The following is a 27,745-nucleotide window of genomic DNA, read 5'->3' as shown; positions in this document are numbered from 1 at the left end:
CCACTCATCCCACCTCTGTTGGAACTTCTTTCCTGGGCAGTGACCGAGCACTGGAACAGGTTGCCCAGAGAGGGTGTGGATTTTCTCACACTGGGGATATTCCAGAGCTGTCTGGACACACTCCTGTGCCACGTGCTCTGGGATGGGAGCAGGGAGGTGGGACCAGATGCTCCACTGTGGTCCCTTCCAGCCTGACCCATTCTGTGACTATCCCAAGGATCCTCCTCAGTATCTTTATCCTGGTCCAGAACTGAATGTTTTCCTACAGACGTGCCAATATTAACATTTAAACTATTTCTGTATTTCTTGGCACTGCCCTCCCAGTGCCTTGAAAGAGTCTCTTTACTTTGGAGGTGATAAATATGCCATCACATATGTTTGTCCCTATAAATGTGTGGAGCGAGGAGCACACGCTGGAAAACCCTGGGAGTTTTAGGGAGCAGCAAACTCAGCTTAAGCAAGTTGGAGGACAGGAGGTGAATTCCTGTTCTAAATTTCAGGATAAGGATCATCGCCCCAGTTTCTGATTTAGGAGATGGCAGGGGAATATTTGCATTTTGATCCTTCTGTTGGAGTTATTTATCCTTAAGCTTTGCAGGACTGAAGTGCATAACAACTGTAAGTTTGTAGGAATTTGGTGTTAACGTGGACTTTGACACTTGTAGGTGGGAATAAAACAGAATTCAGCTGGGGCTGTTGTTAGGCATGAGAAGGGCTTGTTTGCTTGATTTTGCACCTGTTTTGGTTTCACTGTATATTTTGGGCATTTCTTTTGTGTTTTGGATGCTTGTGGCACCTCTGGAAAAACTGCATCCAATCTGTTTCATCTACCTGTGTGTACAAACTCCACCTGAGCAGAGAATTAGCCAAGAGATTTCCAAAAGCAATCACAAGAACGCTGCAAGTACATTTTCTAAGCAAAATAACACCTGAACACCTCTTTTTACATGTTCCAGTGAAAATCCAGAAGCTCTCAGCTGGCACAGTCTGGTCTGGTGGAAGGTGTCCCTGCCCATGGCAGGAAGGTTGGAAATAGATGGTCTTTAAGGTGCCTTCCAAGCCAACCCATTTTTTGCCTCCTGACCTGAAGTTTGGCTGTTGAAGGGAAATATTCCATGCTGGGAATTCACCTTCATAACAATTATAAATCATTAAGGGTGTTTAACTGGTCTGTACCAGTACTCTAATTTTTTATCCCGAAAATTAGAGCCGTCTCTTTGCTCTGTCACCCCTAAAACGATGTGTCTGCTGTGATTTAGAAGGGGATGTCTAAACATGTGGTGGATTCAGCAGAGGTGTTCTGGTGGCTGGTTTAATATGCAGCTCGTGAGGAGCACAGAGCGATCAATAACAAGGTTATCCCAAGTTCAGAGCAGGCTCTGCGCTCATTGGTTTCCAAAGTCAGATGCATCGGGAGCAAGGTCACCCAGGGGATCTGGTGACAGTATAAATAATAAAGCAGAGCTGAAGTAATTTGTTGACAGCACCACACCCCCCTCCCCGAGAGAAAATTGTGCTTTATTGCATCGGATCTGGGGCTCGATGGCGAGACCTTTCGCATTTCTTGACACCTATTTTTCCCCTTTTCGCTGGAAAAATGATGGGTCTTTGCTCTCTGTCCCCCAGTGTCATTGGAGTTTTAAATAGACTAAGGAAGGTGGTTTGAAGGGGATCAGTCAGGAAATCAATCCCAAGCTGCTAATGAAATAGAGACAGGCCGTGACGGACAGGGGACGTTCAAAAGCTGGACGGGTGGATTTGTGTGTCCGTGGTTCCCACTGGGATGGTTTGTCACTCCGTTACCCTGCACGAGTGAAGCCTCCAGGTGAAACAGGTGATTGTAGTCTGTTAATTGCTCAAACTAAGTCCTGCAAACCACCCAGCTGCCCCTCTACACCCTCCATGCCTCCCTCCATAATCCAGCCAACTCCCTTTTCCCATACAAGTCTGTGCTGCCACCGGCCAAAGGTCGGACGCTCGCGGGGACTCTCCGGCAGCTGAATGTCACATTTTATTGAGTGGGTGGATCCTGTTCATCCATTTCCCCTCCGAGCCTTTTCTAAAAATAGCACAAACCTTAACAAGGAGCTATTTTGGAGGACTCATGTTCATGGGGGTAGTCATGGGAAGCTTATTTTGGCAGGCTTGCATGTGTTTGATTTGCATGCTACCCCTGGTCAGGGGCTTGGTGGACGCCTGTGGGAGCCAGTTGGACACGGGCTAAAGACAGGGAGCATCTGGATTTTGGAACCTGGGTTGGGACAGCTACTCCGAGTGAGTTTACAGGAGGAAAAGAAGGGAAGATATCCTCATAGGAATGTTGATATGTGACTGAAGTCATTCATTTCAGGCATTTGCACACCAGCCCACAGCTTATTGGATCTGATTTCATAAAACCTGGCTGTGATTTCTCTCCAGGGACCTTAATGATCTTGCCACTTCCAATAAACATTTATAGAAACTACTGCCGGCCTGTGGATAAGAGAAACTCCTATGAGAGACTTTTATCTTCCAAAAATACTCAAAGACACCAAAAAAAAAACCAAACCAAGCCAAAACCCAAAAAACCAACCAAACCAGGCAGGAGAAGATCACTTGAAAATGCCCGGCAGGTGGCTGGAGCTGAATTGCAGTGCCAGGCGTTTGCTTTGTAGCCATGCCTAGGGGAGGTTTGCTTTTCCCCCTTGGAAAACCGGAGCGAGGCTGGAACTGGGACCAGCAAAACCCCATGAGCAAAAGCAAACCCTAAGAGCCCAGATGGCCACGCGGCAGGTAAAGGCTGCGCCCCCGCGCTGGCGCCGGGCGGGCGTGGTGGCACACGGTGCCCCTGGCTGCACCTCTAAGAAATTTCCGTTTTTTCGCCTCAAAAACTCCAGATACGAAGCCGAAGCTGCCTTCTTTGCCAACCTGAAACTGGCCGACTTCAACATCATCGACACCCTGGGAGTCGGAGGCTTCGGCCGAGTGGAGCTGGTAGGTGACCTTTCTTCTTATTCCTGGCATAAGTCCTGTGTTATGAGCCCTCTTTTTTCTTGATTACACCTGAATAACCGGGAGGAAATTATATGATGGGATGATGTGTTTTCTAATGTGCCCCGAGAAGTAAAAATGTACAAAGAAAGCTTTGCAGTAACAAGAAGAATTCGTGTGGTGGGTTGAGAGAGATTAACTCGGCTGGTGCTGATAACACCAAGGTTGTGGGTTTGATCCCTGAACGGGCCACTCACTTAAGAGTTGGACTCAAAGATCCTCGTGGGTCCCTTCCAGCTCAGAATATTCAGTGATTTTCTCTCTAAGTGGTTCATGGCATTGATTTACGGCCTTTTAAAAACAACCTGTGTGGCTGTTGAGCACTAGGATTAAAAAAGCAACCTAAAATCTTACCGGAGTAAGGTACCATGTCACTCCTAAGCAGTTTCTAATTCAGGTCTAGAGATAGTGCTCCTGACAGCTGTACCTTCAGTACCTGCACCGTGGCAAAACATCCCACAAAGCTACTCACTTGTTGCAGAATTGTAGAGAAAAGACAAAATCTGAGCTTGCTTTTTGCTCTGTTGGATTTCGAGCTCTTTACTGAGGCAAAGCCTGAGCGGGAGGAGACCCAAGGGCAGCCGTCGTGTGGCCCATTTGTAACATCCCATCAATACAAAAACTGAGAATAGAAAGAGGGAGTTATTTTACATCACAGAGGAGCTTCTGACACTGGCAGAATATGTCAGGAACTCCTACAAGTTAGGGGCAGAAAAGGAGCAGAGTTACTGTTGGCATCACAAAACTTCAGGGAAAGCCCCGCTCTGGAGCCCTGTGGGAGCCAAATGCACCCGTAGCACTGGGAGTGGGAAAACGGGCAAAATGAGGTGTTTTGGTGGTTGCTTGTGAGGTGAACAGTAAATTCTGTGTTCAGAGCACAACTCCCCTGGGATTTATTTCTGACTTTTCCTGGCTGGATGTCTATAAAGTCATGTGGAGGAGAGAGATTGTCTGGGAGAGCGTCGGTCCCTTCCTGGGGTTTGGGGTTTCCTTTGTTATTTGTTTGCTGTTAGCAACTGTTGTTTTGGAAGAGAGTCCCAAGAGCTCCCTCATTCCCTTTCCCTGCTCCTTCTGTAGTCATCTGCTGAGGATGCCTTAGAGCAGGAGTTTAATCCGGGTTGTGCCCTTTTGAAGTCCCTTCACCTTCATCTCAGCAGCCTCCAAGAAGCCCTGAACCTACTGATGGCAAAAGCATTTCTGTCACCTCATAGGGGTTTTTTTCAGGGGTGGGTGCCCCTCTCCTAAGCAGGAAAATACTGGTTCAGCTCATTTTTAGCTAATGCTGAATTGCACACAGAAGGATAAAAGATATTTAAAAGTGTAGCTCCACGCTGCAGATTTTATTGTTTTTCTTTACCACAGAGGGAAGTGTTGTAAAACCAAGAAAATATTCTTTTTGTCAAAACAGAGCCTAAAATTGCTTCCACCTCCTCCATGAAAAACATGGGTTTATTATTTCAGGCTAAAAATGGAACGAAATGTAAAACACGGTGGAGGAATTGACTCTTTTATTGCCTGAGTGTGTTACAGGAGCCTGTTAGTGCAGGAATGTTCCTGGAAAACGTTCACATTTTTGTGCTTTCCAAGAGTAAAATTGATCAAGTGAGTAAAGTACATTGCAAGGAGGAGGATTTTTATAGTGTGGGCAAGATCCCCCAGGATCATCTCCCATACCACTCCAGAGGGCAACTGGTGGTTGCTCTTCCTCATCCCTAACTGGACTTTGTAATCAACTTTTATCCAGGCTTCTCTTGAGGGCATAAACCATCCAGGGTTGGAGAGACCACAGTCTGCCCTGAAAATAATAGGAGTGGACTTTTTGGGGTGCACCCACTGTTTTTTGCAGCTCAGCTTCTCTGCTTTGGGTCAGTTGAGCATCTGCTGTGCTGGGCCCCAGGTGCCTCAGTAACACATGGGAATAGGGAGTGTCACCTCCTGTTCATGTCCTGCTTTGCAAAGGACAGGGATGTGGGTCAGGTGTCCCCAGCCCTCATAAATCATCTCTCTCCTGGACTTTATTGCTCTTGTCTTTGCTCCTTAATTTCCTTTTCATTTAAGTCCTGCGCTTCCAATTGTCTTCCCCAGGTCAGTTCTTTTGGTTTTATATCAAGATTATTTTTGACAGCTCTGAAATAAATATGTGGGAGTATCTGAACATATGGGATTAGGGCCATTATTGCCTTGAAATCAGTTTGTGTAGGTGGTGGCTGAGCACAGGTAAAATTCAGGTCCTTGTCCTCTGGAAGACACACAGCTTGGCACATCCTGGGGCTGCAAGGGACCTGCAGATCCCATCATCCAGCAGAGTCAGACATTCCTGACCACTGCTGATCAGTTTTCCCTAATTTCTTGTTGAAGTCTTTAGGGAAGGAGGTTCCCAGGAAGTTTTACTCCTAATATTTGTTGTCTCTCTGCTGTAACCTACCTGGAAACACAAACACATACAGCTGGTGAGCTTGGGCTGTGTGGATTTGAAAACCATTATCACCTGAACCTGAAGAACTCTTTTCTTTAAAGGAATAAATGTACTTTTGAGCTTTACATCCTGAGCAGGGACAGGACCCAGGGAACAGCTGGAGCTGTGCCAGGGCAGGGTCAGGTTGGATCTTAGGAAAAGGTTCTTCCCCCAGAGGGTGGCTGGGCACTGACCAGGCTTCAATTTGTAAAAACTGCTCTAAATTCCTTTCCTTTTCTCAAAAATGCTCCCAGCCCTCTCTGGCTTGATTTTAATAGTTGCAAAGTTACTAAGATTCTTCTTATTTTATAATCCAAGCCATTAATGCATGCTTTTATATTCTACAGAGACCCCCTAAAGTCTTTTTGGCTTGATGGTGGCCACTAAAAGCAAAACCCCTTTATAATATGGAGATGAGTAAAGGCACACATAAAACCACACACATAAAGTTTCAGCCACATTTTATGGGGGCCATACAAGACCTTTTTTAAATGGACACTACGACACTTTTCAGCTGTATTTGGGTTTTAAGAGAAATCTGGCCACAGATTTCGAAGTGCAATCAAATCTATTGCAGCCTCTAGCCTGGTTTGTAAACAAAGCCATTAGTGAATTAATTAGATGGCAATGAAAAAAAGCTGTGCATTGTCTTCCCATGGCCTGACAGATGCAGAATTCAGACATTTATTAATGGAAATTTCCAATTGTATGTCCCAGCTGTTACAAAGCTTTCTATTAGAAAGGTCAGTTTTCGATTTGGAATCGCCTCATTTTTATTTTTAATTGTCAGGATTGACCTCTAGCTGTGCCAGGGGAGGTTCAGGTTGGCCAGGAGGAGGAATTTGTTGCTGGAAAGGGTGGTCAGGCCTTGGCAGGGGCTGCCCAGGGAGGTTTGGAGTCCCCATCCCTGGAGGTGTCCCAGGAAGGCCTGGCCGTGGCACTCAGTGCTCTGGGCTGGGGGATAAGAGGGGGGATCAGACACAGGGGGACTCCATGGGCTGGGAGGGCTTTTCCAGTCTAAATAGTTCTGGGATTCTGTGAATTCTTTGGCCTCCATCCTTTTGTGAGAATGGGCCTTTTGGGTGCCATCAAGGGGAAGAAGTGGATTTAAGAGAGGGATTCAAGTAAATCCCACATTCATGTGACAACGAAACTGCTCCTCCTGAGCTCACAAAACACTGATTAGGATGATTTGTCCCTTTTTTCCTCATCCCTTCTCAACTTCTTGCAGCAGATTCCCTTCCTCAGGACATGCAGGATGCTTCATTTCAGTCACCCAGTCAGATGGGGCTGCACCACTGCAGAGCTATTTTTTTGTAGCTGTCCCTGGATTTTGAACTCCTGTTGACATTCAGTGCATCCTTTGTCAATGGAAACATGTTCTCAGGGCCCCTCTGTTGATGGGAAGGGTCTTGTCAAAGTTTGGGAAGCTGAGATGTGTTCACAGCCCATGAAGCAGCGGCAGAGGCCGGATCAGGATATGAGCTGTCGAGCCAGAGGCTCCAGCTCCTGTTGGAGGAAGGAATAAACCATAAATAGAGGTGCTATTTTGCAAAGAAAGCCAAACTGGGGAGCAGAGCAGGATCATTATGGGTTTCAATGGAGTTTGGGTCCATTTGATATTTTCAAGACACCACAGCAGCAGGTTTTTCCATTGAGTCTCACATACTTTAGCCATATAACCCTTCTTCCACTGTTTGCTTTTTATGGGAATGATTTTATGCATGAAATCGTTGACATTCCTCACTGCTTTTTAGCCTTTTGCCTCTAGACGTTTTTGAAAGATAATATTTACCTCCAGGCTTTACAGGAAGACACACATTTGAATATATTTTCCCAGTGCCCTTTGCTCATAAAAAACTTTGCTGTGTGTCTTGTCAAGCACTGAGAATAAATTTTCAGCAGAGGGATCAAAATGTAGAATTAAAGAGGTTTAGCACAGTTGATTATTTGATTAGAAATTGTTAACAGCTGAGATTTTCCAAGGATGGTGCTTTTTTTAGCGTGTGTTTCTAGAGTGTAATTTTGCAATTTATTTTCCTGTAGAGTCTCAGAGCACTCCCCTTGTGATACAATATTTAGTGCTTTCCCAACCAGTGGAATCCAAACTTTTCCAAAGAAAATAAGGTCACTGTCATGGACACTTTCCACCCTGATGCCCACTTGGAGTTCATTCTGGATTCATCCTTCAAAACCTCAGCCTAGAGCTTGTCTTAAAGGCTTCAAATGAAGCCTCCATGATTTTTCTTTCCGTCTTATTATAGAATTACAGGATGGTTTGGGTTGCAAGGGACCTTAAAGCTCATCCAGTGCCACTCACTGCCATGGGCAGGGACACCTTCCACTAGCCCAGGTTGCTCCAAGCTCCGTCCAACCTGGCCTTGGACACTCCCAGGGATGCCACAGCCTTTCCAACCAACACCTTGGGTGGGGTTTTTTAAGTCTTGACTGATTTTCCAGCCTAACCCAGACCCATCTCCCTGCCTGTTCCACACACGGGTCACCCAAAATTAATGAGATGTTAAGCAGGAGGTAGGAAGGGAGAAGCACCATGTGCAACTTGGCTGTAATTTGGACATGCAAATTATAATTTCTCTGTAAGGTTTAGATCAGGAGAGGGGCTGAATCTATCCTTGATGTGGAAAGTTCCTTCAAAACCCTAATCTCAGGAGTTGTTAAGGTTGGAAAAGCCCTCCAAGGTCACCGAGTCCCCCCTGTGCCCGATGCCCACCTTGTCCCAGAGCACTGAGTGCCACAGCCAGGCCTTCCTGGGACACCTCCAGGGATGGGCACTCCAAACCTCCCTGGGCAGCCCCTGCCAAGGCCTCACCACCCTTTCCAGCAACAAATTCCTCCTTCTGGCCAACCTGAGCCTCCCCTGGCACAGCTGGAGGCTGTTCCCTCTCCTCCTGTCTCTTGTTCCCTGGGAGCAGAGCCCGACCCCCCCCCCCGGCTCCCCCCTCCTGTCAGGGACTTGCAGAGCCAGAAGGTCCCCCCTGAGCCTCCTTTTCTCCAGGCTGAGCCCCCTCAGCTCCCTCATCTGAGTTGCTCTCTGGACCCTACAGGAAAGGTCTGCCCTGCTGAGCACCACTGTAGGCTTGGAGGAGGCACCAATATGAGCAAGACATTTCCTAAAAATCAAGAAACACTGGCAAGAAAGCAAATTCTAAGGCAAAGAATCTTATTATGGGGGTTTCTCTTTCATCCAGGAAGAAGGTAAATATATTCAGTGGGAAAAGCTTGCTGTCCTCTCTGGCTGGGGGTGGGAGAAGGCACCGCTTTGTTCATGCAGCAGTTCAGCTGTCGGGATTAGCAGAGCTCAGCTTGCAAACGCTGCGCTCAGCAACAGCTGCTGCTATTTTTGGTGGTTTGAATGGATCTAGCTGGGAAAAAAGCAAGGACCTTGGGCATAGCCAGCAAGCTGAAGCATTTGCAGTTCAGCTCCCAAGTGCTGCTATAGAGATGGTTATTATTTAATGTGATGTGAAGATATCCAGGTTTCTGTCTGAATAATGCACATGTGGTGAAATGCACAGCAAGCAAAAACCCCTGGGAAAAACAGCTTTGTCATTATAGAGGCTGTGCCCACACAGGGGGTTCAACAAGAGACATGGGCAGCAAGAAATCTGTTGGTGAGTCATGGACACAAGAGTTCCAGAAGAGTTGGTGTCCGGCTCCTACAAGTGTGTTTAGGGAAAAGTCTCCAGAGTGAATGGAATAGTTTTTACTTGCACAGCCTCTGCTTCCTGTGTGTTCCCACGGAGCTGGGAGCCCTTGGAGAGCAGGAGAAAAGGCTCCTGAGCATGGCTGTGGTGAGCAGGGTGTCCAGACTCAAATAGAATCCTGGAATGGTTTGGATTGGAAGGGACCTCAAAGCTCATCCCGTTCCACCCCCTGCCATGGGCAGGGGCACCTTCCACTAGCCCAGGTTGCTCCAACCTGGCCTTGGACACTTCCAGGGATCCAGGGGCAGCCACAGCTTCTCTGGGCAACCTGTGCCAGGGCCTCCCCACCCTCCCAGGGAACAATTCCTTCCCACTATCCCACCTATCCCTGCCCTCTGGCAGGGGGAACCCACTCCCCCTTGTCCTGCCGCTCCATGCTCTCGTAAATAGTCTGGAAGGTTCAGGCAGCTCTTTATGGAAAATAAATCTTTCTGAGGGGGATTTTTCTGCACTCTGGGAAATATTTATTAACACTTTCAGTTCCTCAAGGTCGGTTGGAATTGTCTCAGTTCCTCTGTCACCAGAGCTGACCATATTTAATGCACATCTATGATTTATAGTAAACAGGGACAGGGAAAGAGGAAGGGGAAGGAACATACAGAGCTTTTTTTCTTTTTTTCCATTGAGGCCTGGATTTTGTCTCATCAATGGCCATTTTTCCAGAAAGTCTGAAAAAGCACCAAGGTGTAAAACCATATTTATTTGTGCCTGAGTTATAACTGTTAAAACCAAACGAAAATCAGGCCTTGAGTGATTTTGGCTTCTGTGTGTTTTGGAAGGTGGGGAATTTTATAGCCATAAAGCAAAGCAATGATTTTTGGAGTGGTTCCAGCCCAGGAGAATCCACCTCTGATCCTATGAAACAAGGGCATGGAAAAGCAGAGAGGTTGGATCTCTCCTTTTTCACTTGTCTTCATCATAGAATCATGGAATGGTTTGGGTTGGATGGGACCTTTGAGACCATCTCATTCCAACCCCTGCCATGGGCAGGGACACCTTCCACTATATATATGTATGTCTATATATATGTATAAAATATTTTTATTTTATATATAAAATATATAACATATAAACATATGCATAAATAACATAATATATAACATAATATGTAACAATATATAACATAATATATAACATATAAACATATATATAAAATATATGTTTTGTATTAATTTTATATCTTTGGGCAAAATAGAAGCAATTCTGTTTTCCTTCTACAATTGTCTTGTTTAGTTGCAAGCAACATTCCTGCTGTTGTTCTTTCACTGGGATGCAGTTCATTGCCTGCATTAGAATCCTGCAGAATGACCCAATCTAAGTAATTTGACCCCTTCTCTGGTTTTGGACATCACCTATTTAAGATGGTGTTTGCACTTTAACCACACTCCCTATTTATTGGATTTTCTTGTGTTTGGGAGTGAAAATATATTCCTATTTCACATCAAAAAGGGTTTGTATCCTCCTCTAGGTGTTCATTTTTAACAGAGAGGGCAATAGCTCAAGTAGATTCAACTACAGATTTACCAGGGGTCACTATTTTGGGGAATATTGTGCTGTAAATGATGGGATGGTGGATGAGGAACCTCCAGGAGAGATCATTTTGGAGATGTTTGGTGAAAAGACAAGGACTGGGGAAGGTCAGTGTGAGGAGAGGAGTAAGAAAAGGGGGAGGGAAGGGACCAGAAATTCTTCTAACTTGCAAAAACCAAAGCTGAGGAGAGCTGGTGTTTCCCTGTGTCCATCCCTTTGGGGACTCAGCTGCTGCTGCAGCAGAGCCATGGAAATCCAAGGCTCCAGCAGGTCTCCAATGGATCAATAGTGTCGGGGCCTTTCAGACCTGAGATGCTGCTTCCGATGAGGGAAAGCTGAGCTGGGCAGCGAGGATGGCTCCTCTCCTTTTCCCATGGAAAACAGCACTCTTGGCCATTTCCTGCAGGATTTGGGGGGGGTTGTGGTGGATTTTCTTTGGGAGGCTGAGCTTGCTGCCCAACTGAGCCAAGCCCCAAAGTCCTTGTGGATTCCGTGGCTCCGTGGGCTGGTTTTCTCCTCATGATCGAAGGAGAGGATGTTCTTACCAGCCCATTCTCATCTGCTCAAGGTCAGTCCTGTTTGGTTGGGTTTTTTAAAATAAAAAGTCCAGATGACTCCTAGATAATTCTGAAAGGAGATTGAGGTTAGACATGGAGAGGTTTTTTTGTATCAACTAAGACAAGCTTAGTATTAAGAGCTATTCTTTGTAAGAATGGTAGAAATGGCCTGGAGTTCCCCAGCTTTGCATCATAAAAATAGTCCTCACAGTCACCTCATTTGGCAGAAACACCAAAGCAGGGAGAGGATCAGGAGTGCTGGAAAAGTAGAAGACTACAGGGCTCATTTTCCAGGTGGACAATCCTAAATTTGAGCCTTAGATTCCGTACCTGGCCAGCTTGTTTTGGTGCCTCCACAAGTTTAATGCAAATTAACCCCTCCCCCAGTCTCGAATTCCAGCAAACCCTCTGCCTTCTGAAGGAGTGGGAATGGAAAATGGATCTAAATTCTCCAGTGGCATTAGGTCAAAGTCTTGCATTAGCTAATTGCAGCTGCCTGGCTGTTCTATATTTAAACATTTGTGGCAGTGGTAACATCATCAAACACCAAACAAAACCACTGCCTGCTACTTCCTCATGGAAATTTCCTTCCCTGGACTTACTTTAAAGCTGTGTGTGAAAGCAGGTTATTTCCCCAGAATCTCCATCCCTGAAAAAAAATAGTAATGAAATGAAAGAAATAGCCCTTTTCACAAAAATTAGGTAGTCAGAATCCATGGGATTAAATACCAGAAGGGGTTTATTCATAGCACCCTTTACTCTCTCATTTTGGAATTTACTCATCTGAGCCTTCATCAGATTTTGGTGTTTATTTTTTGCACTGATTAACATTAGGAAAAATAGGAATTTGTGTTTCAAAAAGTTCAGAGTGGGTTTTTATGTGTCATGTCCAAATCAACCAAGAAATGTTCATTTTTGCTGCTGGAGCTGCTTTCTTGGTTCCACTGTTGGCTGTTATTTGTCTGTGGCCAACCTGATGTTAAAAAATACGGGCTGGAAGAGAACAAATCTGCCCTGGAGTATCTAAGAGGGATTTGCATGGATTTTGGGGTGGAATAATTTGGGTGGCAGCTGATAATGCTTGTCCATCAGCACATGGAAGGTCTGATGGGAAGCCAAGAAATTCAGATTGCCATCGAGAGCAAGAGGGGTGAGTTCTCCAGAAGTAAATGCTTAGTCCTGCTAAACCTTCATTATTTTTTGCAAGTTTTGGTAAATTCTGCTCAGCTCAGAGTTTACCTTAATTTTCATCCCCCATGTGTCACCTCCCTGGTTTGATTTAGATGGGAAAATATCAGACCAGTTGGCCATAAATACAGAATTTTTCTGCTTTGAACCATGGTCTCCTCAGCTCAATAAATACCAGGGCAGCAGAGATGAGGGAAAATGTTTTGGTTTACTTTGTGTGGATTGTTTAGGTCTTTGTGCCTCGTCTCCCTGAAGATGAAATGGCAAACCTGGGCTTCCAGGCAAAGATGATAATTAGGAGTGTGAAAAGGAAAGTTTCATGTGGGCTTGGAAATGCTTGTGGCTGTGGGAAAACCAGGAGCCACAAATCTGGCTTCAGTATATACGTATATATGTGTTTGTGTGCATAAATATGGATAAAAAAGAGTTTATTGATGAAAAGTTTGGCCATAGATGGGTGGACTCTTGTTTATTAGGGTGGTGGAAATGTCTTTGCCACCTGAGAACCAACCTTTTGGGGTTGGTTTCCTTAAGCTCTGGGTGTCCTTGTGGACATCAGGGTCCCAGGTGGATCTCTGGCAAAGAGGGAATGCTGAGGGAATTGTGTTTTCCCTGCCCCGTGATGTGGACAAAGGAGATGAATCAGAAACTGCTCAGGGTTATGGTGGGAGGGCTGGGAAGAGGGTGGTGGAAGGTTTGGACAACGCCCTCAGGCACAGGGTGGGATTGTTGGGGTGTCCTGGGCAGGACCAGGAGTTGGACTGGATGATCCCTGGGGGTCCTTCCAACCCAGGACATTCCGTGATCCTGTGAAGGTGCCACGTCTCGTATAACCCACACTTCTCTTACCAAAACTACATAAAAACAGATATTATATTAAATAAACTGGGATTGCATGACTGTTGTCTCCTAACCTAAAAAGCAGGTTGGGTTTCTGGTGGGAATCAATGACAGACAAGCTGCTTCCCTGCTGGCAGAAGCCAAATTCTGACAAGGAAACCAAAATAGAAGTTGCCAGATGGCACCTCTTACTATAAGGGGGGAAAAGCATTTAACTGGCAACATTATTGTGAGTGGCTGTCAGGGGAATTCAGCAAATTAGGAGGCCTGGTAGGTCAGTGAAGAGGTTCCTTTCTCCTTTGGAGGATTGGCCACCATCCAGCCAGCTCTGGGAGAGGTACCTGTCCCTGGGAGTGGCTCAGGGTGCAGGAGTTACCAGGGCTACACCAGCAAACAAGCAAACAGCTCCTGCCAGCCTCGTCAGGGCAGTCAGGCTAAAAATAGGCTGTGGAGGCTTAAGGTTAAAAGTAAAGTCGTGCTCAGGCAGTGCTGTGGAAAAGCCAGGTCTGCTCATCCTCTGCAAACATCCAAGGACTGCTGTTCCCTGCCAAAGGCAGTTCTGATTGGCTGTGGAAAAAGGCTCTGGATGTTAACTAGCAACAATCTCCTGACCAACAGTTGGCTTTCCCCTAAAAATGTGGCGTTTTAGGAGTGGCTTTTCAGTTTAGCAGTAAGCCAGGTCTTTAGAAAGACCAGGTTCATCCCAAAGCAGAGCTGATGGCTGAGAGGTGAGACAGGTTGGGTGGTGGGGTTGTTGGGTGGTAGAGTGAGTCCCCACGCAGCTGGACTCCTGTGTGCCCTGTTTTTGAGCCTGGTGTTCCCTGCTGTGCCCAAGGTCCAGCTGAAGAGTGAGGAGTCCAAGACGTTCGCCATGAAGATCCTGAAGAAGCGTCACATCGTGGACACGCGGCAGCAGGAGCACATCCGCTCCGAGAAGCAGATCATGCAGAGCGCCCACTCCGACTTCATCGTCAGGTACCACCCCCCTGCCTCACAGACCACCCCAGCCTTCCCTGGAACCACACAGGGATAACCCAGCCAGCACCCAAAACCCCTCAGCCTCAGCTTCTCTGCCAGGGACTGTCCATAAGGTCTTCTCCAGGCAAACGTGAGATTACTCCTCCCATGGGGAATGTCCACCCAAGCCTGAACTTAACTCAGGTCTTAACTGGGTTGTGTGCTGTGCTCAGGGGCCTTTGGGGCTCCTGGAGCAGCTGCAACCCCAGCAGCCTGGGCAGAGCTCACTGATGCTGGTGGGGGATGCTCCATGTACATGTATCCCAGAATAGTTTGGGTTGGAAGGGACCTTAAAGCTCATCTCATCCCACCCCCTGCCATGGGCAGGGACACCTCCCACTAGCCCAGGTTGCTCCAAGCCCCGTCCAACCTGGCCTTGGACACTTCCAGGGATCCAGGGGCAGCCACAGCTTCTCTGGGCAACCTGTGCCAGGGCCTCCCCACCCTCACAGGGGAGAATCCCTGTCCCAGCCCTAAGCAGATGTGGTTCTTCGGGAATAAAATCAGGTGCCAGGCATTTTTGGTTGTTTTCACCCCAGTAGTGACATTCCCTGACTCCTCAAGGACTGGGAGTGTCTGTCAGCAGGAAGGAGAGCTCAGGGTAAGAGCAGTGGGTGGTGAGGAGCTCTGGTTTGTCACTGAGCTGGACCCACCTGAAAGGGCACCTAAGGTGCCAAGGGTGCTTCATCCCCCTCTCAGAGATGCCTCAAACACTTACCTTTTGCTGGAGGAGCTCAAACCCGCTCCCAAAAATTGCCCCAGACAAACCCCTGGATAAATACAGAGGGAAGCACGTGGTACCCATTGGTCACTGAGGGGGTGTTTCCTTCCCAGGCTGATCCCTGGGATTCCCCCAGAGCCCATGGCTTCAGCTCTGATTCATGGGGGACAACTGCAGGGTGACACCCTTTGGGCTCTGGTGTTGGATTCCCAAACATGCTCCCGTTCCCTAGGCCGGAGCCAAACATACCCCGGGGCTATTTCAGCCTCTGGATTGATTTTCGGAAGCCTGAGCTGTGTCGGGATGGGGATGGAAAGGAAGGTGTCCAAGGAGAGGCACAGTTGCCACCACTGCCAGAAATACCCTTCCTAAATAAAGCCTGAGTCTGCAAACGTTTCCTAATGGAGCCACTGATCTTCATGACTAATAAATGAAATCCTCCTTCATTCCCAGTTCTCACCCTTTCAGCAGGCAAGGAAAACAAGGAGGTGTCAGCTGGAGGTCTTCTCTTCCCATATCCTGCAGTAATTCCCACCCTTTACAGGAACAACCCTCCCTCAGCTATATTTAATGCCCCGTGGAAACCCTGCACTGGGAAGGGATTTTCTAAGTCATAAAGTCCAACCTTTTCCTCTTGCTAAAAAATACCTGGTTTATCAAACTCATTGTCTGCTTTTCCCCCTCACTCCTCCTTTTGCACATCCAGGGGAATTTGAAGTTGTCCTGTGATTTTTATCCCAAAATTCTTTACAACCTGCTTATGCCCTTCCTTGGGCCAAGTGGGATCATATTTTTCCAGGTGCTGTGGGCACAAATTTGAACCCCTCGATAGATTAATTGAGTTTGGAGATAGTGGGTGAAAAGTGGGTTTAAAATGATCTTGGAGCAAGGACATCAGGAATATCAACATTCTGTTTGGTTATGAAAATGCATTAAACCAGAAGAGGCCAAGCAACACCAAATAAAATTGACTCGTAGATAAACTCAAATATCGAGGTGAGTAAGGAAAAAAATAATAAAATATATAAATAAAATAAATAGGAAAGGCATTCAGATATGGTGACATTTACAACTTGAGGCTGTTTAATCTGCCCATATAATGCCCTTTCATCCTGCATAAACTTTAGGCTTCCATGACAGTTGATAAATAATATTTGATTATGTTTTCACCTGCACATTTTAGGCCAGATTTGATGCCCGGAAAATTTTCTGCCAAGGAGGTCTTTCTTAGCTCGAGCAAGTCTTTCAGCAGCATTTAAATTACCAAGCAATTAAAAATATGTGGTTACTCACCTTTTGGATTTTTGAAGGTTTCTGTAAACCTTCATGTAGATGACATGTTTATTAAGATAAGTTATATTTTGGCCAACTGGCAAGAAGTAATTGTGGGTTGTTGTTTTTTTTTTTGTTAAACCCATAAATTTTAACCTTATGTAATGCTCAGTTATAGCTGACCTTTGATTTTATGTATATATATATACACACACACACAGGATACATATATAATATGTATTCTGTATAATATATACAGAATACATAAATATAATACACAGAATTACATATAATGGTCATGTTACAACTGAGGTTTTCAGTGTCAACACAGAGCAAGGAGATAATAATATAAAATAACAATACCAGAGTAAGGAGAGAGCTGAAACACTGGTTTCTTTTTTGTCCTTCAAATTTTGTTGTGGCTGCAAATAATCCCTTTTAGGCACGGAATATGGGATGAGCCCTGAGCCGACTCAATCCCCAGACTCCTGTCTACATCCCAACTGCTCCTGCCAGGATCTTTTTTGGGTTAGACATGCCAAAATAGAGAGAAGAGGTGCTGCTGAGGGACAGTTCTGTGTCCTGGATGCTGCAGAAACACAGACAGGAGACAATTGTTGTCTGGATGGTGATGGGAAAGCTCCTCCCAGCCAAGCTGGAGGTTTTGTCACGTGCCTTCCATTAATATTTACCTGGAAGTCTTCCACAGGGAACCAAATCCTGCTGTGTTTTCCCCCTGATCCATCCCACAGCTCCATAGAAGGTATTAATAGCTGGATTTAGCCCTGGCTGGGAAGAGCTGGAATGTACCAAACCACCTGGTTTAACTGATGTCACGTCAGCTCTCTGGTTTTTTACACTCCTGGGAACTCCCAGGGATGTGGAATTGCAGCATCACAGAGGATCCCTCAGCATTCCCTTTTGCTGGCAAGCTTGCATTTTTAAAACTGATTTCTTCCCAGTGTCCAGGCTGGAAGCCTGAGTGGATACACCCACATGGGATCCTGCCTCATTCCCTTGGTCACCTTTTTCCCATTTTGCCCTGTTTTTTCCCCAGAATTAGATTGGGATCAAGGCCCTGAAGCAGCACATCCCCATCCCTCTTTCCCTGTGGCTGATTTTAGGGATCAGGATGGATTTCGTCCCAAATTTTGCTTTTATTTTTGCCATTTATCAGGGATGTTGCCCTGGGACCCCCCCTCTTCCCTGCTCCCATTTCCCATCCCATTCCCACATTCCTATTTTTCCCTGCTTTTCCCCCAGAAGCAGGACTGGTTCGAGGCACTGAACGGACACTGGGGAAACACCCATATCCCTCCCTATTATCCCTGCTTTGGGATCAGGGTGGATCCCCTATTCCTGACCTTTTCTCTGACCCCATTCCTGTGGATTTTTCCCATTTTTCCTTTTTTCCCCCAGAATCAGGTTGGGATCGAGGCCCTGAAGCAGCACTGGTGTCACATCGATGTGCTGGGGATGAATCCTGGAGGAGGATCCCAGTTTCCCCTGGTTCCCACCACATTCCCAGAGCTCCCTGACACCGTTTTTTCCCATTTTTCCCTGTGTTCCCCCCAGAAGCAGGACTGGATCAAAGCCCTGAACTGGCAGGTGAAGCGGCACCGCTTCCACATCCATGTGCTGAGGGGTCCCATGGATCCCTGACCCCATTCCCAGGGATGCCCCCGTGTTCCCAGGGAGCCCTGACCCCTTTTCCCATTTTCCTGTTTGTTTCCCCCAGAATCAGGTCAGGATCAAGGCCCTGAAGTGGGTCCTGTTCCATGTGTGGATGCTGGGGATGAATCCCAGAGGATCCCAGGGGACGATCCCGGGGCAGGATCCAAGTGGATCTCCGTCCCCTCATGAAAAATGATCCATATTTAGTGAGTTACTTACCAAAATAACACTAAAATTAAGTAAAAAGAAAAATTCTCTGGTTTTTTCCCCATAGTTTCTTTTATTCAATACAACTAAACACATACATAAACATCTAATTAATGTAATATAATTAAATAATCATATTCAACACAGGGCATGGGGTTTAGAGCATAATTTAAACTGGGTTAACAAATCCTGAGGTAGTTTTTCCTCCACATTCCTACTGGAGGAAGGGGAAGAGCACTTTTAGCCACCTGCATGTCACTGGGTTCCCTTTAAACTCTACCAAACCAGTGGGTTCAGGCTCTGAAACGAATCCCAAATCCTTGGAAAGGATCACAGGGAAGGAGGATGCTGATCTGAGGAATAAAATGAAATAGATCTTACTAAAAAAAAATAAAAAAGGTGGGAAAACTTCTCCTTCAGGCACATCTGGAAAGCCCAGTGCCAGGTTACGCCCTTAGAAGTGGCACATTCCACGTGTCACCCCTGGAGCAGAGGTGACCTTTCTTTTGGAGCTCCAGGACACACGTCACCACTCCCATGCTGGAATATCTCCCACCTGTGTTTAAATCATCTCCTGACAGTTTTACATCCCTTGGGTATTCACAGAAGCCTGGGTTTTCCTTGGTGTTTTCCAAAGGGAAAAACACAGGGATCTGTAGGTATCGCCTCGGAAATCAATTGGAAAAATGAAAGAAAAAGCCCTTGATGTCTTGTCTTCCAAATAGATTTTATTGTCTACAGATCCAAACTGTTGAATTCAGAGCTGATGAGGAGAAAACAGGGAATTCAGTGAATTGCCTCCTTCCTTGCCATAATACCATTTTTTTCCTTCCAGATTCTCCAGAGGGATTTAACATCACCATGGGAAGTTTAGTTTTCACTGACTTTGTACTCTTGTAGAAGTTGGGATGTGAGTGCTACCCCAGAAATCAGTATTGCCCAGTACACCCAAACTGGAGCTGATTCAGACTCTGGGGGTTTAAACCCAAATCTTATCTGAGTGGTGACCCACAGGAAGAATTATATAGGAATTAACATGCTCTAGGCAAAAAGTCCTGGGACGAATCCTAGAACAACAGAATTGTTTAGGTTGGAAAAGACCTCCAAGATCACCCATTAACCCAGTCCAAGCATTAACCCAGCCCTGGAAGTGGGAACACTTGGGTAATGGATTTCTTTGGGATTTTCTGCTTTGGCACCACCAGGCTCTACAGGACGTTCAAGGACAGCAAGTACCTGTATATGTTGATGGAAGCCTGTCTGGGGGGAGAGCTCTGGACAATTCTCAGGGACCGGTGAGTTGGAGGAAACTGTTGTCCTACGAATTGGAATGCTTTCTAACATCTTGGAATCATGGAATGGTTTGGGTTGGAAGGGACCTTAAAGGTCATCCAGTGCCACCCCCTGCCATGTGCAGAGACACCTCCCACTAGCCCAGGTTGCTCCAAGCCCCGTCCAACCTGGCCTTGGACACTTCCAGGGATCCAGGGGCAGCCACAGCTTCTCTGGACAACCTGTACCAGGGAACAATTCCTCCCCGATATGCCATCTATCCCTGTCCTCTGGCAGTGGGAAGCCATTCCCTCTTGTCCTGTCCCTCCATCCCTTGTCCCCAGTCTCTCTCCAGCTCTCTTGGAGCCCCTTTAGGCACTGGAAGGGGCTCTCAGGTCTCCCTGGAGCTTCTCTTCTCCAGGGGAACCCCCCCCAGCTCTCCCAGCCTGGCTCCAGAGCAGAGGGGCTCCAGCCCTTGGAGCATCTCCGTGTCCCCTCTGGACTCTCTCCAGCAGCTCCACATCCTTCTGATGTCACAGTTCTTAAATCACAATTTCCCATCCCAAAGGTGTTTTCATCCCTGTGTTTGCTCCTCTGCCCACCCTCTGTGACTGGGAATAGCAACATCCACCTCTGCCACAGGGACACTGTGAGCAATAATTCCTGTTGATATTCCCCAGTGTTTCTGGCCCAGTCGGGTCCAACAGCGATGAGTGGGAGGAGATCAAGAGTTGTGCGTGTGCTGGTAGCACAGATATCCCACAGCATTGCACCAGGACCACTGGGAAGCAGAATCCTGCATCAAATCCACACCCTGCCAGGAGCACTATTCCATCAGGATGCAGAAGTGCTGTGGGAAAAAAAAATAGTTAGGAAAGCATGTAATTACATCCCAGGCTGCAATGGCCAAGCAAACGTGGTCCTGGCATTCCCTGCCTTGGAAGGATTTGACCTTGGAGCATTTGGGGTGGGTGGTGGGTGCACATGGGGCAGGAAAAGCTGCAGGGAGTTGTAACTGTGTAATAGGCTCATCATTGGAACATCATGGAATTAAATTTGGAGAGATCACTGGGAAAGCAAAGGTTAAATTCTCTTTTAATCCCCTAGAACAAAGTTTTTTTGTCGTTTTTCCTTTTCCCAGCAGCCTTCTCTGGACCACTGAAACAAGGACTGTAGCAAAGTTAGGAGGTGTTGGGTTGGATTTTTCATGTCCCTTTGGTCAGAGCCTGATAATTTCATGTTTAATTCTCCGGGATTTAAGATGGGCTTCTGCTGCCACCTAGCTTAGACTGGCTCCTGAGCTCAGCCAGCTCCCAGCAGGCAGAGGGACATGGTTTTCCTCGGAAAACTGGTTGCAAATTGATGCTGAAACAAAGATCCAGAAGTGCAGTTTATGCTGAACTTGCAGTTGAGTCCCAGCAGCTGTGATCTTCCTGCCTTTTGTCTCCATTGGGAACATTAATGCAGGACTTCTTCATCTCCATGACTCAAAATGGCTTGAACACCCAAAAGCCAAAGATTACAATTAAAAAAATATACCTTTTGCCTGCAAGATAATGATTTGTAAATTTTTATTTCTAAATTGCAGAATAAGTCCCAAGATTTAATATTAATTATATTGTTAATTATAGAAATTAGTTCTAGAAAGAACCTGAAGTACTTTAAGATGTGAAGGTGGGTTGAAGGCAAAGATGTTAACTTCAAAAATGGATATTAATCAAATTATTATTATATTAATGGATATGAATTAAATTGATATATAGATTGATATATAAAGGTGAGTTGAGCAACAGGCATTTCCCAGGCATTAGTGTGATTCTATTGAATAGTATACATATTTTATAGATATTTTATCATATGTATAGATATTTTTTCATTTGTGTATTTTAATATAAAGAGTGAAGTCCACATGGGAGAGTTGCACTTCCCAGGGATTCATCTAATGGCTTTAACCCTTTCCCCTCCCTCATTCCCTGCACAGAGGTTCGTTTGAGGACTCCACGACCAGGTTTTACACGGCGTGTGTGGTGGAAGCTTTTGCCTATTTGCATTCCAAAGGGATCATTTACAGGGACCTCAAGCCAGAAAACCTCATTCTGGATCACCGAGGTTATGCCAAACTGGTGAGTTCCTGCAGCATCCCAAAAAAGTCATGGGAGGTGTCAGGGCAGAGGGGACACAGGTCACAAGAAAAGCCCCCCCCCCCTGGCCAGGGTCCTGTCTCTGGGGGTGGCCACCAGTAGGTGCTGAGATGGGATCAGGACAAGGGTGTTTTCCCAGCCTCCAGCAGGGCTCAGGGTTGGGCTGGGAAGTGCTGATTCCGGCTGGAAGTTCAGATCTGTGCTCCTGAAATGTTTTGGAAAGAGCACGGGGAGAAACCCACCCGGCTGTCTGGGAGCTACTGAGGGACTAAAAGGGCTCGAAAACAGTTGTGGTCAAGTGTGTGTGGGACAGGGGACAGCGAGGTGTTGGATGATAGAGGATAACTGAGGGGGATTAGATGCAAGACTGTCCTTCTCCCCACCCCAGGAGGATCTGGACATGGATCTCTACTGGTCCCATCACCAGCCCCCAGCTCCTGAGACATTTTGATCTCCCTGAGCCACATCCAGGATGGCACAAGTGTCCCAGATCCCTTGTGGGGCCATGACCATGTGAGCTCCTTAGCAGCACAAGGTGTAGGAGGATCTCAGAGTCCCCAAGGGCCAGCAGAGTGGGCTACAGCCCCTGGCTGTGGGCCAACAGGGCACTGAGGGCAGGGGGACAGCTGGGAATGCAGTGAGCCACTTACTCTGAGCTCTGCCCAGGCCCCAGAGGGCTTTTCTTCCCAGTGTAATCTGATTTTCCATACTTGCCAGTGGCATTCTGAGGTTTGTGAGCCTGCCAGCACATCCCAACAGCCTCCAGCAAACTGGGAGGACACTTGGACTGCATTGCTCTTTGTAGCAGGAGAGAACTTGGCAATAGATGCCAAAAAGGCCAGTGTTGAGCCTAAATTATGGAATCATGGAATGGTTTGGATTGGAAGGGACCTCAAAGACCATCCAGTCCCACCCCTGCCATGGGCAGGGACACCTTCCACTAGCCCAGGTTGCTCCAAGCCCCGTCCAACCTGGCCTTGGACACTTCCAGGGATCCAGGGGCAGCCACAGCTTCTCTGGGCAACCTGTGCCAGGGCCTCCCCACCCTCACAGGGAAGAATTTCTTCCCAATATCCCATCTGTCCTGGCCCTCTGGCAGTTTAAAATTATTCCTTGCTCATGCTACGGGTGGGAATTTAAAAGAGAACCAAAAGCAAAATAAATCAACCTGAACTGTGAGTGACAGGAAGTTACAACTCCCAAGAAACCCTCAGTGCTGGTGTTTGTTCTTCTTCCCTCGTGAGAACTTTCCTTTCCCATTACAAGGACAAATCAGCAAAAAGGTCCCTGTGGTTGCCTGCTCCTGGAACAACCCACAGTGCTTTAGCTGGGAGAAAATTCCCACAAGGAAACCTGCTTTCTGCCTTGCTTCACTTCAAGAGGAGCAGAGCACAGGGCTGACATTCCCTCTCATGCCCTGCCCTGACATCCCTCTGCCCCTTTCCCCAGGTCGATTTTGGCTTTGCAAAGAAAATAGGATTTGGAAAGAAAACATGGACTTTTTGTGGCACCCCGGAGTACGTGGCCCCCGAGATCATCCTGAACAAAGGTCATGACATTTCAGCAGACTACTGGTCACTGGGAATCCTAATGTATGAGCTCCTGACTGGCAGGTATGGGCATCGGGGCTGGGAACACATCCCACTGTTTGTGCTGGTGTCACCCTGATTAGGCCGGGGCAGGTTCAGGGCTGGCATGTGCTGGGCTGGACCTCACCAGCTGCTTTTCCACTTCAAATCAGTCATTTTGGGCCCTGGTGGGGAAAGAGAAAGGGTTTGCTCTCAGCTGAGGAAGAGGAGGAGGTGGACTGGCCACTGTGGGGATGTGGGTCCCTGTATCCAGCCCTTCTCTTATTTAGTTTTGCATATCAGTGTTGGCTGTTACTGCTGCTGTGGGCAGCTTTGACTTCCTGGGAGTTCTCAGCTCGTCCCTGTCACTCACTTCCAGGATATAGGATCTGGGAGAGGATCCATCACCTCACCCTGCTTATCCTTCAGGGCTGGACCCAAGTCCCTGATGGATGGGAGCCCAGTTAATCCCCACCTAAATCATGTCACAGCATCAAACAGAGAATTAGCCAGCAAGTGTTGGTCAGAGCCCCCTTCCTTGGGCTGCCATGGAAAGAAAAGGTTTAACATGTGTTGCTCTGGAAAACTTTTCTCCTTGGTACTTCCATCCCTGAAATCCAGAGCTCCTTGGCTGAGAAATGGTTAAGACCACAGAAAGGAAGGCATTTCTAGTTGTCACCTACCTTTTCTCATCTGTATATATATTTTATCAGTCTTCAATGCTATTTTAAAGACAAGCTTTCAATCTTTATTTCTCTCTCCACCCTGAAGTCCCCCTTTCTCAGGCCCAGACCCCATGAAGACCTATAACATCATATTAAGGGGAATAGACATGATTGAATTTCCAAAGAAGATTGCCAAAAATGCTGCTAATTTAATTAAAAAACTATGCAGGTAAGTGGATGAAATATAATCACCTTGACGTTGTTTGCAAAGAAATCAGTTGTTCAGGACTAAGGAAATAACTGCTTTGTTATTCCTTTTGTAGGGACAATCCATCAGAAAGATTAGGGAACTTGAAAAACGGCGTGAAAGATATCCAAAAGCACAAGTGAGTGTCTTCTCCACCAGCCAGCAGATCCAGCCCACAGCAACAGGCATTTCAATGTCCTGCTAAAAACCCCTTTCTATCCATGATGTAAATTCTTCATCCCTTTTGGTCCGATGGGAGTCATTAAGTGATGTCTTAGGAGTTTTCACTCTGCTGGAATGGGATAATCACCCATTCCAGAAGCAGGTTATCTCATCCATCCGTGCTGGATCTTCTCTCCTCCAGCCCCAAAGCCACAGGAATGGATGAAGTGGATGTTTTTGTGGACAGGGCTCATCCACCCACCGGGAGCAAAGCTGAGGTGCCCCAACCAGGAGTGGGACACTGGACATGAAGCTGGGAGCTAATTTCATATGAAAAAAGGACCTTTTTTGGTCTCATACTGCAGGGAAGGAGCAGCTTCCAGGATAGGAAGGGCTCTCTCCTGAGCGTTGGGGATTTGGGATCACCACTGCCCACGTTTCCTTTTCAGTCCCAAAAAACAGAGATGACAGGGAAAATTCCAAAGGATCTGAGGGTGACATGTGTGGGAGATGAAACTCACTGTTTAAACAACTGACATTTCTTTCTGTGCTGCAAATGTGTAACTGCTGGATTTTTTCCCTCCCTTCAGATGGTTCGAAGGCTTTAACTGGGAAGGGTTACGGAAAGGGACACTGACTCCTCCCATAATACCAAGTGTAAGTTCATTGTTTTCTCCTTCATCACCACTGAGTTCCCTCAGGAATGTTGTGAGCTTCAGGCAGTGGTTCAGTGGGAGCAGCATGTGCTTCATTTCTTCTGAAGATGCTTGGAGGAGTCACGTTGGACACATTCCCAGCTCAGCTTGGTCTCTGGGCAGGCTCTTCCAGGAGAAGGCAGTTTGGGCAGGGTATGGCCATGACAAAGTGCCCTTTGCAGCAGGAGATCAGGGCAGCATCACTCACTCCTACACATTTTTCTCTTTCTTACCTGCTCCACTTGTTTCTCCATCTCCTTTTCCCATTTTGGTGCAGAGCTGCCACTTTCCCCCCTTCCCTCAGACGTGTCCTCTTCCCTTCTCCTCTATTCTTACTTCTTTTAGAAAGACAAGTGGGATTTGTGTGCCATCTCCCTTTTCTTTTGCCTTAACCCTTCCTTCTGTCTTGTCTTTTGTGCTCCTCACCCTTTTTTTCCCTGCACCCCCGTCCTCCATGAAAAGCCCCGTTCCCGCCTAGTTTATGTTTAACCGGGAGCAGCCGCGCAGGGACAGCTCCGCTCATTTTCCTTTGGAGCAAAGCTCTTCCTTTGATGTCTTTGTGAGCCCTCTCCCCACAAAGCCAGCTGCAAAGGGAAACCAAACAGGATTAGCTGATAGAAATTACCTTGGCCCCTTCTGTTCTGCAGCCTCCCCTCCTTGTTTCGGCTTAATCCCTTTCTGTGCGCGCCTCTCCCGCGGGATCACCCCGGAATGACATTAGCAACCGGGTTTAATTGCACCCCCTGCTCCCTGCTGCACCCCCTGCAGCAGCACAGCCACAGCTCCAGGGCTAAATCTGCCATCCCAACGTTTTCTTAGCAGCCAGCAAAGATCAAGGGACCTTCCCATCCCCCTGTTTTGCCCCCTGGGCCGCAGGAGTTACTGGTGGGAGAAGGCAGGACTTACGAGTCCCTGAAGCAGGGGGACCAAACAACACATTCATGTTTTAAAAGTCAAAAGTGGGTTTGGTTGGTTTGGGGTTTTTTTTCTTGTTAAGCTCATTCTAAAATCCTGGAATGGTTTGGGTTGGAAGGGACCTTAAAACCCATCTTATTCCAGGGACACCTACCACTAGCCCAGGTTGCTCCAAGCCCCGTCCAGCCTGGCCTTGGCTTCTTTTTACTGCCTATTAATTAAGCTGCACACACTGTTCACCACATTTCTTGTCAGATCACGAAGTCAAGTTTGCTCCTTTACATCCAGTTGCAATCCCTGCTTTATCTGTGCAGCCTGGGAGATGCCCCAACGTGTTTTTCTAGCTGATTTTAGTGGATTTTTCTCTTAGTAAGAGCATTTCCAACACTACTCTTACCCCATATAGACTGAAGGTTCATGGGGCTCGTGACCATCTCTTGTCAATCCCAGAGCCATCAGTCTCTCTCCACCTTGTTTTCCACAAGTTTTTTGGCGAAGTCCCAACTGCCAGTAAGAGCCACATCTGAAAAGGGACCCAAAATACCCAGTTTTATGGGGACACATCCATTTTGCCTTCTTCAATCCACCTCTCCTAGGTGGCTGGGAAGGAACCAGCAGGGCTGAACATGCAGATTAGCTAATTTTTTTTGAAGAAAAAGGCTTTTCCCAGCTCTTTAACTCCCATTAGTTACAGGGCACTACCAGTGAGGCAATCCAAAGCTGCTCCTGAGCTCTTATTCCATGGGATTTTTGGAAAGATCCCAATTTACAACCTGCTGCCAGGACAATGCTGAGCCTCAATAGCACAGCCTGGAGAGGAGAAGCTTTGAGTGACCTAATTGTGGCCTTCCAGGACCTGAAGGGGCCTGCAGGAAAGATGGAGAGAGACTATTTTCAAGGGTCTGGAGTGACAGGACACCCTGTGAGGGTGGGGAGGCCCTGGCACAGGGTGCCCAGAGAAGCTGTGGCTGCCCCTGGATCCCTGGAAGTGTCCAAGGCCGGGTTGGACAGGGCTTGGAGCAACCTGGGCTAGTGGAAGGTGTCCCTGCCCATGGTAGGGGGTGGGACTGGATGGGCTTTGAGGTCCCTTCCATCCCAAACCATTCCATGACTCTGTGACTGTCAGTTGGCCTCTGACTTCGGCTTTTCCACACAAGTGAAATGGCTAAAAATTGCAGGATTTCCTTCCCAGTTCTCCTGTGGCAGTGCAGTCCCCTCCAGCCTGCTCTGCCTGCTTGGGGTAAGGCTTAAAGTACCCCATTTCTTGTAAGACTCTCCTCATTTTGGGCTGGAGAGCTGCTGCTCTGTTCTTGCATTCTTTATTTTTTTAAATTGAATTCACTGTGTCAAGGTCTCATTGTAAGAAAGGTTCCCTCACTATTGTAAAGCAAAAAAAAAAAAAGAAAAAAGAAAATATCTAGCTATGGTAGATAAATGACATTATTTCCCAGAAAGAAATGTGGTTGGCCTTATTTCCAAAAGAAAAACATGGTTGGCCTTATCCTGGGAAAGATGGTTTTCTCTAGTAGGATCCTTAGGCTGAGCAACACTTGTCAGGAAATTTAAAGGCAGGATCCTGGAGACGTAACTGGGAAATCCTGGGCTTTGGGGAGGCTTTTCCAAGTCTTTCCTGATGACCTTGTGCCAAGGGGTGGGACAGCTGCTCTTGAACCCCAGCGGGCGTGGATCAGGAGGGTAGGGAGGCAGTGGGAACCCTCCTGGGTGTGGAATGCAGCCCTTCCCTGGCTTGCCACAGGCAGCAGTGGATGCTCCTGAATGATCACGGCTGTGAGATGAGGAGGGCCTGCCTGCAGAGGTCCCCTTTGATGGCCATCCCCTTGATGGCCATCCCCCTTGATGTCCA

General features: G+C 47.1%; 1 protein-coding gene across 10 annotated transcripts in view; it reads left to right on the top strand.

Moving 5' to 3' along the window:
• Window positions 1-27,745, top strand: part of PRKG1 (protein kinase cGMP-dependent 1) — a 395,239-nt gene that overhangs the window by 363,487 nt on the left and 4,007 nt on the right. For 9 of the 10 annotated variants that reach the window (XM_027665603.1, XM_027665605.1, XM_027665602.1 and 6 more), the window contains 8 exons: window positions 2,877-2,973; window positions 14,161-14,300; window positions 19,422-19,511; window positions 21,470-21,611; window positions 23,079-23,242; window positions 23,969-24,091; window positions 24,186-24,248; window positions 24,862-24,928. In XM_027665603.1, the coding sequence (XP_027521404.1) occupies window positions 2,877-2,973; window positions 14,161-14,300; window positions 19,422-19,511; window positions 21,470-21,611; window positions 23,079-23,242; window positions 23,969-24,091; window positions 24,186-24,248; window positions 24,862-24,928 (886 nt within the window). Of the gene's footprint in view, window positions 1-2,115; window positions 2,773-2,876; window positions 2,974-14,160; window positions 14,301-19,421; window positions 19,512-21,469; window positions 21,612-23,078; window positions 23,243-23,968; window positions 24,092-24,185; window positions 24,249-24,861; window positions 24,929-27,745 lie in introns of those variants that run through there. The other variant, XM_027665609.1, reaches the window with a different exon arrangement.

Source organism: Corapipo altera, unplaced genomic scaffold, assembly GCF_003945725.1.
Source record: "Corapipo altera isolate COAL_440 unplaced genomic scaffold, ASM394572v1 161, whole genome shotgun sequence".
Classification (NCBI taxonomy): domain Eukaryota; kingdom Metazoa; phylum Chordata; class Aves; order Passeriformes; family Pipridae; genus Corapipo; species Corapipo altera.
Note: the sequence above shows the minus strand (reverse complement) of the source record. Positions and strands in the feature narration are given on the sequence as shown.